The sequence below is a fragment of the Vipera ursinii genome (assembly GCF_947247035.1).
Source record: "Vipera ursinii genome assembly, chromosome: 3".
NCBI classification, from domain to species: Eukaryota; Metazoa; Chordata; class Lepidosauria; order Squamata; family Viperidae; genus Vipera; species Vipera ursinii.
Genome location: NC_139516.1, coordinates 117,080,570 through 117,097,211, shown reverse-complemented (window position 1 = coordinate 117,097,211; position 16,642 = coordinate 117,080,570). Strand labels below are relative to the sequence as shown.

The 16,642-nt window shown below is 40.4% G+C and overlaps 1 protein-coding gene across 1 annotated transcript; it reads right to left on the bottom strand.

Annotated features, from left to right (window-relative positions):
* Positions 1 to 2,327: 2,327 nt before the first annotated feature.
* On the bottom strand, positions 2,328 to 9,969 carry FAM78B (family with sequence similarity 78 member B; the record flags this gene model as incomplete). The annotated part of the gene is made up of 2 exons (XM_083357566.1): positions 2,328 to 2,850; positions 9,707 to 9,969. 2 exons carry the CDS (start codon positions 9,967 to 9,969, stop codon positions 2,328 to 2,330), a joined length of 786 nt encoding a protein of 261 aa, XP_083213692.1.
* Positions 9,970 to 16,642: the final 6,673 nt, after the last annotated feature.

Here is a 16,642-nt window from a genome sequence, read left to right as displayed (position 1 = left end):
GACTAGAAGACCTCCAAGGTTTCTTCCAGCTGTATTCTATTCTAAATGGTAACAATGGCATCATTCTATGATATGCATTTTATATTGAGGCAGATCAATATCAAAATGAGGTCAAAACCAATGCTGATGTAAAGAAGAAGGAATTGCATTTAAGCTTTTAAAGAAAGGCAGCCAAACTGTAGTCCTAATGCACTTGGAAGGTGTTCTCCCCAAAATATAGAATTTAGGATAGAATTATTGCAAAAGCAAAGAGTCCATTGTCAAGAAAACTGCTGAGGTTTTAGAATAATAATCCAAATCTCTCATATCCAGTCTAGATAGATAGATAGATAGATAGATAGATAGATAGATAGATAGATAGATAGATAGATAGATAGATAGATAGATAGAGATAGACAGACAGACAGACAGACAGACAGACAGACAGACAGACAGACAGACAGACAGATATAGGTGAGAGAGAGAGATGATAGATAAGACAGATAGAGAGAGGTATAAATGCCCAATATTTAGAGCATTGTACACTCAGATATGGAAAATAAAACAACCCATAAGACTCTTTTGGGGAAATCTAATCCCTATATACCTGAAGAATACTTTACAATACTATTTGCTCATTCTTATATATTCTGCAAACATTCCTGAAATGATATTCATTTTATGAAACTTTATCCAGTATTTCTTAGTTATACATCCTATATATATGAAAATTAAATAGAAGGTAAAAACACAAGATTTTTTTGGGGGGGAGGACTTTAAATTTTGGAGCTTTCTATAGGACCATCTTTGCTGTTAAAGCTCTTAATATAGGATGAAAAAGCAAAGCTGGAACTATAGTTAATTATTCTCTTTCTCCAAGATTCCAAGAACAATTATATAGAAAGTAGCTAAATTATATAGAAATAAGCTAAAAGTACATCCTTGAACATCTTATAAGCTAAAATTCATAACTACATTATTTTCTTGTTTAGATATGATCATCACATTAAATAGAGTTGGGACAAATCAATGACCCTAATGAATTTTCAAAAAATGCAAGAGAATGTAAATACCCACTAACTTTTCATTTTCATAATTTAATGTAAAACTATGTATTTCTTCTCAAATATGAGGAGATAAAATACATAAAATACATTTAAGCTGGGAAGAATAATTTTGGAAAGTTTCCAACTATTCAAATGAGAGCCCTTGAATAATGTCTACCCTTGCAAAATGTTATCTGTTTTTTTTTGCTCATGTTACAAAGTAATGCTTTTGTTCCAAGGTGTTCTTTGAATGCCCTTTTCCCCCCACCCACAAGCAAAAATGTCACAGCCCAGCAGAGATTTGAGACACACTGGATTTCAAAAGTCTTCATTTTTATCCATATTTAGTAACAGTTGAGATCACCTTGTTTTACAATGCTGATAGTGAGCTAGATTGCACCTAACTGTCTGAACATCTTAACAGATTCCATCTCAAATGTAAATATTTCTCCCCTCTCTCCCAAAAAAAATATTGAAAAAACATGCTATGTGCGTCCATTAAGTTTGTATAAAAAACAGAGTTAGAGATGGTATATGAAAACAAAAGCATTTCTTAAATACTTAGGTTGTTGCCAGTTATTTACCTTGGATTTCACCTACAGCTTGGTAAAACTCTATGGCAAAGTTCCTACACTTACAATTACTTGAACACATTGAAACACATGCAAAAAGTCTTAATTTTGTTAATCCAAATAATTAGCCCCAGAAAGAAGTTGTTTAGATGAAGGTCCTGATTTTCAAAATTCAGCACTATGGACAGTTCCTTGTGGACAGAGCTGCTCTTTTTTATACTGATGAGATTAAACTGGCAGCATTTTCTTTTTGTAAACATTCTCTTCATTCCAATGAGTAGACCGATCATTTTTATTATCAATTAAAATGCATAGCTATAATGTGGTAATATGCCATCCCTACCTGTCCCAAACCAGCAGAAATCAAGCAACATAATAGAAGTCCATAAATATCTCATAAGAACAGTCTTTATAATCACATTTAATTGGTTGGGAAGCAGCATTAGCCACAGGCACTGGAAATTATATTCATGTTCATTATATTTCAAGGTTAAGAATAGAAACCTTCTTCTTCATGAGAATGCCCCTGAAGTGTGGAATAACATTTCTTCTTCCAAAGTCCAGAAATTCAACTATTCTACAGCGGCACATAATTGGCTATTGCCACATAACACTATATTGGAGAAGCCCCCTTCACACTTGCAATAACAAAAGTCAGGTGAACCTAAAAGGTCTTCTTTGGCTCAGATATCCATTCTAGAGCAGCAAAAGTCCTCATTTAAATCATTTTCTATTTTGGTGGTATCACTACCAAAGGCAGACCTCTCTTTGGCCTCCACATGAGGACCTGGGCATCATTGGCATTGGGTTTCACTAGTGCATTTGGTGGGATGGGTTCCATTCTGCTCAAAATCTTGGGCTGCTCCTGTTGAGTTTTCCCCACAAGGCGGGCTCGCTTGCCCAAGAGCTGCATGGGATCAACTTCAATGTCTACTCTCATCCTCCATTTTATAGTCTGCAAGATTATTTTCTCCTTAGTGGTCATATTCATGGCCACTAACCATGTAGTAAAACTTTGATCCCGTTTGATCCTAGTCAATAGTGGCACATTGCTATCGCTCACAGGGACAGCCCATGTCACACTAGGATAAAAATTGTCATTCATACTGACTGAAAACCTGGAAACCTTATTGGTAGGACCAATCAGGGTAACTGTTTCTGTGGTGTTCCCATACCAGGGATAGCTCACTCCATCAGAGTCACTGATGGCTTTTACACGTCCTTCTCTCAAGTCTGGAAGTTCCCAGCTTGACCTAGAAAGAGCAGAAGAGAAACATACACTAAGAAAGATTTAGCAACAGTTACTAAAAAGTCACAGCTTGCTAGTCTCTTATTCAGATTTTTTTAAGAAAAGAAAAAAAGTGAGCAGAGAAAAAATTAGTACAAAGGCACTGAAGCGTTTATAATATTAATTATAATATTAAAAGTAATATACAGCCATCAAAGCTAGTATTCCTAAATATCTTAATGATTTGTGAATTGATTCAATTGCTTTTCAAAGCCTCACTATTTATTCTTTTTCTTTTTCTGAATTTTCTAACATGCTACTTTATTGGAAGTTTCTGGATTTAATATTATGAGGGAGGAATTTATCTCTTTATCACTGTCTTGACACCACAAGTAACATTATACATCTCTGTTATTACACCTCTATTATATATAGCAATGTTAGCAATCTAAAATTTACACAAATATGAGCTGTCACTGTTGTGACTACTGCCTGTCGATGGCCTTCAGTTAGGCTGAAACAGGAAATAAAGATTTGTCCCATGTTTGGGGCCTAGCAAGGTAATCTAAATAGTTAACAAGCATTATATATATATATATATATATATATATATATATATATATATATATATATATATATATATATATATATATATATATAATTTATTGCTATTATAATACTGTTTTAAGGAGGCTAAAAAATATGAAGAGCAATTGCAGGAGTTGGGTATGTCTAGTCTAGTGAAAAGAAGGACTGGGGTGACATAATAGCAGTGTTCCAATATTTGAGGAGCTGCTACAAAGAAGAGGGGTCAACCTATTTCCCAAAGCACCTGAAGACTGTACAAGCAATGGATGGAAACTAATCAAGGAGAGAACCAACCTACTAATAAGGAGAAATTTCCTGACAGTGAGAACAATTAATCAGTCCACCAGTCCAGAAGTTGTGGGTGTTCCATAACTGGAAGTTTTTAAGAAGAGATTGGAGAGCCATTTGTCTGAAATGGTATAGGGTTTCCTGCTTCAGCAGGGGGCTTGGACTAGAGGACCTCCAAGGTCCCCCCCAATTCTGTTCCTATCGTCTAACTATGAAAGTTCCTAAACATATAATTTTTTTCTTAAAGGAATGGCTCCAGCTTCACAATACCTTTGATTACTTCTTTCTGTATCTTCGCCAGCTCTGCAGTACCGTATCATAGGCATTTTGATTACTTTTCTTTTCCTATTATACCTTTTCTAATCATCCCTACCATTCATTTGCACTTTCATAGCTACTGCACAGCTATTTATATTTTTTTTATCAAACTACTCTTAAGATCTTTTTTTGGCAATCTCTGCTTTCTCAAACCAGACCTTTTCCTGTGACTAATGGCTGGAGAATTAGAAGAGAGTTATGGAAGACTGTTTTTATATATAACAGCTGCACAGTATATGCACAAAAATGGAAAGATTCTGAAATATCTACAGTGGAGGAATGGTTAGTGAAGATGACAGTATTAGCAGAAATTGCAAACTTATTTGATTAGAGAAAGAACAGTAACTATATTAGTGGCTGGAAACCCCTCATAAACCTTTTGCTGAAAAAAAAACACAAAAACCCCCAAATGATTTATGGATTTGATGATCAAAAAGGGTAGACTATGGAAAAAAGGAAATTATGTTGTAATCTTACAGAGCAAGGGTAAAATATAGATGTACTTGCAACTGCTGGAAGCTACATCTTTATAACTTTTTGTTTTCTTTCTTTTCTGTCTGTGGAGATTCTCAGTCATCCAGGTCATGGTTGTCCCAAAGATCCTTTTTCACAAGGCAACTGGACTCTTTGAAGATGTTTCACTTCTCATCCAAGAAGCTTCTTCAGCTCTGACTGGATGATGGGGAATTGAAGGATTTATACTCCTTGTAAACAGCTGGTCATTTGCATTCTTTGAGTCATTGATGCCACCTGGAGGCTTATCTGTGTCATCAGGGTCACCTGAGTGATGCAAATGGGTGTGGAGCCTTCTTGGAACTGTTGAAAGGAGTGTGTTGTAGACTGAAGATAGATGATGTCATGTCCCTCCCCCTCTGTTGAGGGAGGGCTGTTCAGTTTTGACATAGATGGCCTCTTTGACTCCTCTTTCAAACCAGCGGCCCTCTGGGTCCAAAATGTGGACTTTGCTGTCTTCGAAAGAGTGGCCATTCCCCACCATCCAGTCAGATCTGAAGAAGCTTCTTGGATGAGAAGCAAAACGACTTCAAAGAGGAAAAAAGAAAGTCCAGTTACCTCGTGAAAAAGTTTTCTTTCTCTGTTTTTTTCTTTGTATTTTTTTCACCTATTCATTACCTTTGTTTTCCTTGTTTTTCAAACTTTGCATTTTTATTCTATTAAAATTTATTTTTAATAAAAATTATACACAAAAAGGAAGCACTGCCTTCTCAGAGCTCATCAGCATGTGCACAAAGTGTATATATCGCTCTAGTATACTTCATGTTATGATTTATTTACACTAAATCACTATTTTATTTTTGTTTCAGGACTTTATAACTTTATTGATGTCAACATGCATGGAGCCACAAACTGTTCACTATGGGCATTTACTAGTTTATTTAAATATCTTCATTCAAGTAGCTACATTATCATTATATAATCCACTCACATACTTTCTCCCCAATATTTCTAATGAACAAATAACCAACTTATTGATTCCCTTTTCCTCAGATAGACAGCTTTCCTAGCCATTGCAGGAGAGCTGAAATAGTAAGAAGGAATCTAGTAGCATATAATCAGTGCATGAAGCAAGCAGCAGCTTACAAAACCTTAAGCCTTCGAACTAAGAAGTTGGAAAAGAAGTTAATGAATGCTATTTAATAAGTACTGATGTGATATTTATATTGCTTGTAGTCATTTTATAAGAGTTAAAGTGCGATAGATTTAATAGTTTATTGTTGTTTGCATATGGTAATTATGATTGTTTCTACTTTATACCTTGTATTTAGCTCTGGGAAGTTGGGGAGGGGAGAGGGGGAGGGAGGGAGGGAGGGGTTGGGGAGGGTTGGGAAGAGGGGAGGGGGTTGGGAGGGGTTTTGTTTTGTTTTGTTATAAATAAAATGTACTGTAAAACTTTTCAATAAAAAAAAGAAGTTAATGAATGCCTTCTGATTTTTGCCTCCTTCCTTGAAACTTTCAATCTCCCTGACAGATGGGAACTGATGTTGGGATACCACTGTTGCACCCTTCTATACCCTTCTATACCTTGTGCACAAGCCTGTGTCAAATATCTACTATAGGCTGTTCTACTACTCTTCTGATTGCCAGAACTTATTACATTAAGCACATCCACACAAATTTTGAGTAACCAAGGTATTTGCACCAAGCATAGTCTCTGCTGCTTCCCATCTTACTTCTTGAGTAAGTTTATTTGGAAAGTTATGAAAGTTCAGGCTGCACGGTCTTCTAGTCTAGTTGATTGAGTCTCACAGATAGTCTTCTATTGATTTGGTGTGTTTTCAGTTGTGACATCATCTGCTCATGCCTGTGAAGTTGGGCACTCTCATAAGCTGGTTTATTTTCATAGCCAGCTTCCCTCAATTTCTCTTCAAACAACAATAAGACTATGAATTAAGTAAACAACCGTACTAGATTATATCAAAGAGCTTTTTAGACATACGGACTAATGGGGTTTAAGTTTGAACAGAGAGTAAATCATAGGTGGAGATTACAAAGAATGGTGATATACTGCAGCACCTATAGAATTGTTTTTGAAGCAACAACTTGGAATGAGCAGAAGCAATGCTTGTGAGCCAAAACTTCTATTATCTCTGCCACTGCTTCAGTTCCTCCACAGCTTCTTATTGTTCTCTGTCCTGTCCTCTGCTTATGGTCCTAAACAGCCCCTAGCAAGAAACTACCCTTGGAAACTCTGGGACTTAAGTTGCTATTCTGCTCAAGTTCAGCCAGAACTTTAATTCATTGTATTAGGCTTCTTTGGAAAAGAGATGACCTGTAATCTCAATAAACTATGCATATCCAACTGTGCCTTGCCAGCCTCCTCTATCACTTCCCTTTGTTGGTGGTTCAGAAATTATGAAGATGTGGGGGGAATGTAATGATTTGAGCCTTTTGCTCCAGACCAACATTATATCTTGTACTCTTAGCAGCTTCACTTATCCTTGACAATGTCTGGTAAAAAGATAACAAAAAAACCTTAGGAAACAAAGAGAACGTTGGCACTATTTCTTAATTTGTGGTCTAAATGTGCTGCTCTGCCAGATTGCCTACTGAGAAGGCATTTAGCATTTTCTGGAGGAAGAGCAGTATTTTGAGGAAGTGCTGGGACTTTAAAATCGGAAAATGCCTATTTGAGGGTTTAGGTGTCTTTCATACCTGAAAATGGCAGCAATCCAGCAATCAAGTTAGAGAGGGCATTCAGTACCGGCCCCACCTCTGTGAAACAATACATCAAATCTAAGACAAGCATGTCCTTTAAGAGTCTTTCTACATGCCTCTCTGTATACCGAAATGTTGTTAGCTTCTGTTGTGCAACTGATTAGATTCTATCTCAGCTGTGGAGCAGGAGGAATGCTGTGGAAACACTTCAGAGATATTAACTTCTGAGTCACAGGGTAGGTGACTTCCCATTTGTAAGATCTTCTGCTTCAGCCTGCCTCCAGCTGGCTAACTTTCCTGCTGCTGAAAACAAGATGCCAGATACCTTGTCATTATTTCACTGGGCTTATATTGGATATATATCTGCTTTTTCTTTCTCCTCCCCAGAAAAAAACAAAGATATGGGGTAAGGGCAGAGTGGTGGAGGGAGGAAGTTCTGGTAGGTTAATATATGAAGTGAGGATTGTAAGAGAAAGAATATTCATTGGCAGTTCAAAAATATTTCTGATGGTTTGGGGGTGAAATTGTTATCTCTGTGAAAATGCCTTAAGTCAGTAACACTAAAGAATCAAATAGCACAAGAGGAATTTTATGTGGCAACTGGGGAATACAATACATAGACGCTTTGAAATAGCGCAAGTCTGAGAGAAGGACATACAGAATGAAGCACAGCAATGTGTAAAAATACATTAGAAAGTGCCCTGAAGTTTGTTTTTCGCATCCACCAGGAAAAAAAACCCTTCTCTTTGATGATCAAAACCAAGAAGTAATCTTATCTATCCATCATATATGTATCTTTGTAAGAGCAGACACATTGATAATTGTGAAAAACTGGAGACAAATGAGTTCTTTAATTCTAACAAAGAAATACCAAAAATTATGCTGGTATTTGCTCTATAAATTTCACAGTCTTTTACAGGATATCCATGAAAGCCAGGCAGAGAAATCATTAAGAAAAAAAATACCATTAGGAAGCATGATGGTCAGTTCAGAAGGCAATTTAATGTAAAATTTAAAAGCCATAAAAAGCCAAGGTTACATTTTGGAACAAAGTTTTTGCTGATAGATGACTCCCAAAGTAACAACAAATATGCTTTTTTTCTGAGAAAAACTATGGTTAATTCTTCTACAAGGCCTATCAGACCAACTCAGTCTTTACTATCACAAGGACAAAGTTATATCTTTATATATTTTTCTCTCCTGTTGATGTGCTCTAGTATTTGCATAAATTGATAGAGTTTGGTGATTAATATAGTGGACTTTAGAATAATTTTAGCATATCACTAATATACATGTACCAATATCCATAAATGTATTTTAATATCAAGGCTAAATGGGTTTTCTGTCAGAAATATATGTTACTGAATTGATAAAGCTCATCTCAGTAACTCTTTTTACGGGGATATCTTAAGAAGCTCTGAAATAAAGTGGCATTGAAATGTCAACTATTATTGTCAAGAACAGAAAAGGTTCTGAGTGCATGGGGAAATATTGTACAGTTACCTCAAAAATTCAAGCAACCTAAATACACAAAAATCAATTCCAGGGTAAGATTAAATGATGTGTTCATACTCTCAAGGGTAAGTTGGTAATTTTGGCAATGAAAGCACTCTGTCGAGGATTCATTTTTGGGGGAAGGAGAAATGAAGGCCAGTGCCATGGTGATATAGTGGATGTTAAAATCTGCTTGACTACTTTAAATGGGTATCACTGTGGAGCCATGTTCCTGTTGCTATATAGATGTTGAAACATCAAAGAGAGCAAAATATTAACATAACTAAACAACAATGGGCCAATCCACTTTTTCATGAATCTTCCCTACTGCATTTCTATTTATTTAGCTGAAGTACCAAGGGAGCTCTAGACGGAAGTAGCATTTCTATGGTTTGAACGATTTTATTCACGGATCAATTGTTTCCTTGTATTATTTGTCATATAAAATATAAGGAAAAATACAGAGAGCAACTTTCTGTACTTTCATTCACTCCCTCAACAAGTGGCAGTGAAAGAAAGCTCACTGGAGATGGTGCATCGAAAGCGTGCCCTGCTATATTTAATGCACAAGCCCCAGTGAGGGCTGAAGCTGTGAGTGGCAGGCAGTGCAAATGCCTAGGAGAATGTCTCCTCCACCACACCTATTAGATAGGCAAAAGGCAGCCAAGGGCACTGGTGCCCAAGGGAAGTTTGTCGTCTGCCACATAAAGAAGAGTCTTCCCTCTGACTGAAGGGGGGGGCGGCGAGGGAGAGCAGCCATATTTGCCGGAGGGCACGGCAGAAGTCCACAGATGTGCTTTGCGAGGAGACCAACTGCCTAGAATAAAGGGCATCTGCTCTCGCCAAGTCCTTGCTCTCTCCCGCGGGACCGCCTCTTTTTGGTGGCGAATCGGTTCCTATGGATACAAAATGATACCCTCTGAACGACTCTGGTCGTTGGGGGCGGACGGGCAACCGCAGCGAAGGCGTCGCCCTTCGCTCGCTCCCGCGGCTGCTCTGTTCCCCCACGCTCCACTTACATGCCCAGGTTGCTGTAGGTGTTGTAGAACTCCATGTGGTTGCAGGCCTGGATCCAACCCACCACCCAGGTGTGACGGCGCGAGATAGGCGGCATGAGGACGCGAGCGGCGGCGCGGAAATAGGGCGTTCGGTAGCGCAGCACGATGGGCGATGTCTCCTCGATGGCGGTGGCGCCCGGCTCGATGGAGGCCGAGACGTCGTAGACCACGATGTTCTCCCTGCGCACCCGCGCCTTGCACGCCACGCTCTGCAAGCAGCCCATAGCCGGGCGGGACCTGCCCCCCTAGCCTCCCCAGCCGGGGCCCCGCATCCGGCCGACCTCAGGAGCAGCCAGCATCCGAGCAGCCCTCCCGCTCAGGATCATTTCAGCATCCGGAGGCTAGCACACATCAAGTCCCGGAGGCGAGGCTTCAATGCAAAGCGCGCCTGGCCGCCGGAGGATTCTACCTGTTCCTAGGCCGGGGGGTCGCCTGGCTCCCCCTAGTTGCGCTCTCCCCACCTTCCTCTAAGCTCCGATCCGAGCAGTGCAGGCTGGGGCAGCGCCGGGGGAATTGCGGGCCCGCGCGCGTGTCTGGAAGGGAAGGGGCTGGCTCACCCACCAAGTCCTTAGCACCAGGGTGGGTCCGAGGACACGTGCCGGGGAGAGAATGACGTGACGGGCAGGCGAAGAGAAGGGGTCTCCGCGGCAAACGTAACGTAGCCGACAGGATTGCTAAAACCTTATTTTGCGTCGCGGCGGTGGCGTGTTTGGCGCGGATAGCGCATTAACGGATTAGCGGGAAGCATACACACACACACACACACACACACACACATACATATATATGTGTGTGTGTGTATATATATATGTATATATATATACATATACATACATACATATACATATATATACATATATCTATATCTATCTATCTATCTATCTATCTATCTATCTATCTATCTATCTATCTATCTATCTATTCTTTACGAAGGGTACAACACCGGTTTTATTTTTTTTACAGATATTGAATTTAAAGCCTGCAGATTTAAATTGGGACGCAGGGTTCATCCTAAAGTGCCTCCATCGTGCCTGAAAAATGGCCAGAAGGGTTGATGCTTTTTTTTTTTTTATTCCAGGGATTCTGCTTTTCCTAGGCAATTTGCCAACGGGTTAATCAGTGCTTTCACTCTGCATATTCTTCAGGAACAATTAACGTCAAATTCAGGGTACCTTTCAAAATTTCTTGGCTCCTCCCTCGGAAGGCTACTGCTAAGCTTGTAAGCCGCCCTGAGTCTCCGGAGAAGGGCGGGATATAAATGGAATTAAAATAAAAATAAAAAAAATAAATATTAACAGGGCTACCTGTCCTTTTTCCAGTACTTTTCTTTTATGAACAGTTACAATTGCCAACAGATTCCCCAGCCATAGCCATTTGGTATCAAGAGTAAGAAAATAATTCTACATATGGAAAAGACAGAAATGGCCATGTTGGTTATAAGAAGGGGGAAAAAAATCATATTATGACAACATGAATACAGCCACCGAGGTTTTAAAAAACTCTTCCTGAGGCAGGGGTGTCAAACTTGCAATGTCACGTGATGTGTCGTGACGTATCTCGACTTTTTTTCCCATTGCTGGCAATGGGGTGGATGCGGTTTCGTCATGATGCAGCTGGCCTGCAGGCCAGCAGTTTGACACCCCTGTCCTAATGCAACATGATTGAGGGGTTCTTGGTGCTCTCTGAGCTTGGTTGTTTTCATACGGACATTTCATTACCAAACTAGGTAATATTATCAGTGCAGGAAAACAACCAACCTCAGAGAGCCCCAAGGATCCCTCAATCATATTGCCTTAGGTCAGAGTTTGTTAAAACCTAGGTGGCTGTATTCATGTTGTCATAATATGATTTTTTTCCCCTTATAACCAGCATGACCTACAAATATTCTATCAATAACATAATTTTTAAAAAAATTAAGTAAAGAAAGGAAGAAGGATGATAGGGTTCAGGATGGACCCTTTTTGATTAATGGTTTCAGTAACTATGAGTCTTTTTGACTAATGTTGCTAGTTCTTGGATAAAGAAAGCAAGCTATGTAATGACTAATAAGAGAATTGGTTCAAACCTATTATGGACACTGGCTTGAAGTCATTATACCTCATTATGATGTAAAAACAACACCTCCTGAATATGAAGATTAGCATTAACAAGATCATATCAAGAATGCTAAGGAATGTTACATGCTACATACTGAAGTTACTAAGCATGTGTGCTACATTAGAGATGTGTCAAATGATGTTAAGCAATGAAAGTACCAATTTCAAACTCAATATTTTTGAATTGTAAATAAAGTAATCCTCCACTTTTTTATGCTGCTCATCTCCTCTCTTGGGGGGAGGTTCCTCTCCGTACTTATGAACATAAATAAAAAAGATTTTAATCAACTTTCTTTTTTTTTATTTAAAAAGTTTTACAATACATTTTGACTTTAATCCCCCCCTCCCCCACCCCTATCTAGCCCTCCCTCTCCCTCTCCCCCATTCCCTCCTCCCCCCCCCCCGACTTCCCAGAGCTAAATACAGGGTATAAAATCAAAAAACAAACATAAGCACCCCTATGTTATCAACAATAAACTATTAATTCTATCTCCCTCTAGCTCATATAAAATGAATACAAACAATATTAATATTACAAATAAAGTAAAAAAGAAAAAGAGAAAACAGAAAAAGAGCTTTACTCAGAATAGATTTTCTTAATCCCAGTCCTTATTCATATTAATTTCAAAAAAAAAGAAAAAAAAATTCACCTACTATTTGCATTCTCCCACCTTTCTCTAATTTCTAAACAAATTCTCAATTACGCGCCAAAAGCGCCTATCTCTGTTAACCTTAATAATCTCCAACCAAACTAAACTATGATCAAAAATAGTTCTTGCATGTATCACGCCAAATGTCTCGCAGTTCCAGATCATCCTTGAGTTCAAGTAAAAAGAATAAAAAAAGGTTTAGGCAGTCTCTAAGACAACTTGTTGTTAATTAGGAGCTTGCGTACCCATATTTCTTAAGTTCCTGTACTAGAAATGCAAAATCTTTCCTTCTCCTTAAAATCTTCGGAGGAATCTCTTTTAAAACCAAGACTTCTTGCTCAGCCACTACCAATTTAGTATCATAGGCAGCTTGAATGACTTCATCTCTAATTACTCTCTTTGTAAAATAGACCACCACATCTCTGGGTAACTTCCTCTGTCTTGCAATCCATGAATTTACACGAAACATTTTGTCCATATTTCCCTCAATTTCAGATGCTGGCTGGCCCAGTACCCCTTCCAGAGCCTCAGAAATCAGCTGCTTTAAATCTTCTTTACAATTCTCCTTTAAACCCCTGATTCTAATAGCATACTGCATCTGATGATACTGAACAAGGCTTAATTCTCCATCCATTTTATCCCTTATATCTTCATTTTCTAATACCTTTGCTTCTAATATAGAGTTCTTTTGACTGAGATCCTCCACTTTTACATCCAGCTGCTGCACACATTCAGCTACAGATTCAATCATAGACAACATGTCCACCCTCATTGCTCTAAACTTCTCTTCCATCTTCTTCTCCAATTTCTCCATTTTCTCCTCCATTTTCTCCTCCAGCTTTTTCAACTTTTCATCCATCATGTCAGACATCAATTGTGAATGCTTTCCAAGAGCATCTTGTAAATCCTTAAACGTCAATGCCGGAGGAGGTGCAGGAGGAAGCAAAGCTTGCAATGAGGTCTGTTGCACCAGGGAAGACCCCGCACTCCGAAGAGCTTTAGAAGTTTTAGCCGCCATCTTCCCCCACTTTCACTTATTGCGCACTTTCACTTTAAAGCTATAAAATCCATTGAGCTAGAGAGTAAAGATAAGAGTCCACATCACCTTGACCTCCTGTACCGCTCTGCCTGCATCTTGATAATCAAAAGTATTTCCTTTTGGCAGGGGTGGTTGCTAACGCCTGGCTCTGCTCCATAAATCACGGAGCAGAGACGCTGCGCAGCTCGGAGCAACCCAGGCTTCGGGGGGGGCTCAATCCTTCAGCCGCCCAAACTCTCAGCTCAGGCGGCCCCGGAAAGCTCAACCCCTACCTGGGGCCTCACCCCCTCCTCTTCTCCCGAGGAGGGGGCTTCAAATCCATCTAAACAGCTGATCGGCGCTGTTTACGATGGAAAAACACAGCTGCGGAGCGGGCAGCCCGAAAACGGCTGTCTTCAGCGTCGCGTCACCACCGGAAGTCCGATTTTAATCAACTTTCTGGCTTGGGTTCTGTTTTGGCAAGGCATACGAGGTTAATAGATCTGGTGATGTTTATAGCTAACAGGCAGGGATAAGCATTCTGGTATCTCAGACTTTACTAAGCACAGGGTTATAAGAATGCAAAGCACAGAGCCAAAAGTCTAGACTCTAGCTCAGGGGTGTCAAACTCAATTTCATTGAGGGCTGCATCAGCATTGCGGTTGCCCTCAAGGGGCCTGGGTGGCCGTGGCCTACTTGGTGGGCGTGGCCTACTGGGTGGGCATGGCTAGAGTGTGTATGGCCTACTGGGTGGGCATGGCCAGCTCTACATCGTTCGCATCAAGGGTGCCTATGGGGGCTTGGGCAGGAGTGGGACAGATCTGAGGGTCTCTGGCAGAAGGAGGGTCTCTGGGCCAGGGCCAAGGCAGTGGGGGCCGTTCCCTCACTGTTTCCAGGATGGCTTCACGGGCCACATGAAACCACTTCGCAGGCCGGATCCGGCCCCCGGGCCTTGTGTTGGACATGTCTGCTCTAGCTAGTCCAACATTTCTTTCCCACACTGGCTACTCAATTCCTCTGAGAGCAATGGATAACATGAATAAATGACACTTTTCTATTCCTGTTCCTCACCAACTGATAGCAATACCAATAGCACTTAGACTTCACAGTGCTTAGTTTATAGTCCTCTCTAAGCATTTTACAGAGTCAGCGTATTGCCCCCAACAATCTTGGTCCTCATTTTCCTGACCTCAGAAGGATGGAAGGCTGAGTCAACTTTGAGCCAGTCAGGATTGAAGGAATCAAACTCCTGGCAATGTGAGCAGAAATAGCCTGCAATAGTGTATTCTAACCACTGTGCCACCATGGCTCTTACTATGCCAGAACGGCTCTTATCATAATAGAGAACATGCTCAAGCAGGAGACCCTATACCTTTTCAGACAAGTGGCTGTCGGGTCTCTTCTTAAAAGTCTCCAGGAATGGAGCACCCACAACTTCTGAAGGCAAGCTGTTCCACTGGTTAATTGCAAATGAATGAATGAACCTTTATTGTCAAAGTGCAACCATATATACATTGAGATCAGCTGAGCCTCCCTTCGTGCTCCCACCCCCCAACTCAGAGTGACAACAAACCCTCCATCTTATTACACCATGTGAACTAATTGCACCACACACCGGCCTCGCAAGTCAATTCTGCATAAAGCTTATAAAAATTATTTCCAGTTCAAAAGCCTAACAGCCCACGGATAAAAGCTGTTTTTCAGCCTGTTGGTGCGGCTGGCTATACTCCTATATCTCCTACCCAATGGTAGGAGAGTAAAGAGATACTGTCCAGGGTGTGAGTCATCCCTGAGAATCTTCCTCACTCTTCCAAGGCAACGAGCCCTGGCAATGTCATCCAGTGGTGTCAGGGGACAGCCCACAATGTCTTGTGCTGTACTCACCACCCTCTGTAATACTTTCCTATCCACGGCTGTCAGACCAGCATACCAAACCACAATACCGTACGAGAGGACGCTCTCTATAGTAGACCGGTAAAAGAGGGTCATTAGCCGTTGTTCTACCCTGTTCTTCCGCAAGACCCTGAGAAAGTGAAGCCTCTGTTGGGCCTTTCTAGCCACCTGGGTTGTATTAACTTTCCAGGTCAGATCTTCGCAGAGGTAGACTCCCTGAAATTTAAAGGAGGAAACTCTCTCCACACAGTCCTCCCCGATGTAAGTGGGGCAGGTTCCTCCTTTTTTCTCCGGAAGTCTAGCAGCATCTCTTTCGTCTTGCCGATGTTCAGGTGCAAGTTGTTCTCACTGTTAGGAAATTTCTCCTTAGGTTGTTTCTCTCCTTGATTAACTTCCATCCATAGTTTCTTGTCTTGGCTTCTGGTGCTTTGAAAAATAAGTTGACCCCCTCTTCTTTATGACAGCCCCTCAAATATTGAAACACTGCTATCATGTTACTTCTAGTCCTTCTTTTCTCTAGACTAGCCATATCCAATTCCTGCAGCTGTTCTTCATGTTTTAGTCTGCAGGCCCCTAAAGATCTTCATTGCTCTTCTCTGCACTCTTTCCAAAGTCTCAGTATCTTTTTTTATAATGTGGTAATCAAAACTGGATGTAGTATTCTGGATGTGGTCTAAAGTTTTATAAAGCAGTACTAATACTTTATGTGATCTTGACTCCATCCCTCTGTTAATGCAACCAAGGATTTCATTGGTGTCAACCTCTGATTGAAAAGCCCATCCAAACCAAAACACAAGATCCATTGTGTTCTCTAATGTATACTTTATTGAGCAGATACAAACTGGCAAGGTTGAAGGAAAACTATTTCCGAGGAAATGGCAGGAAGTGGTTAATTAAAAGGATGGAACTTTCCCTCCAATCTCTGACAGATTCAGGTCACATTGTCCAATACATCATTCAGTAATTATTATGAGAAGAAACTTTAGTTCACCAAAACATCTTCAACAGCTCTGGCTCTCACACTGATAAGGACACCTGTGGATTCAAATTTCTCCCCTCTCTCCCTCCCACACTGTGGGCAAATTAGAAGCATGTAGCGGTGCTCAGTGGGCTAGGACGCTGAGCTTGTCGATCAAAAGGTCGGCAGTTTGGTGGGTCGAATCCTGAGTGCCGCGTAACAGAGTAAGCACCTGTTACTCGTCCCAGCTTCTGCCAACCTAGCAGTTCGAAAGCACGTAAA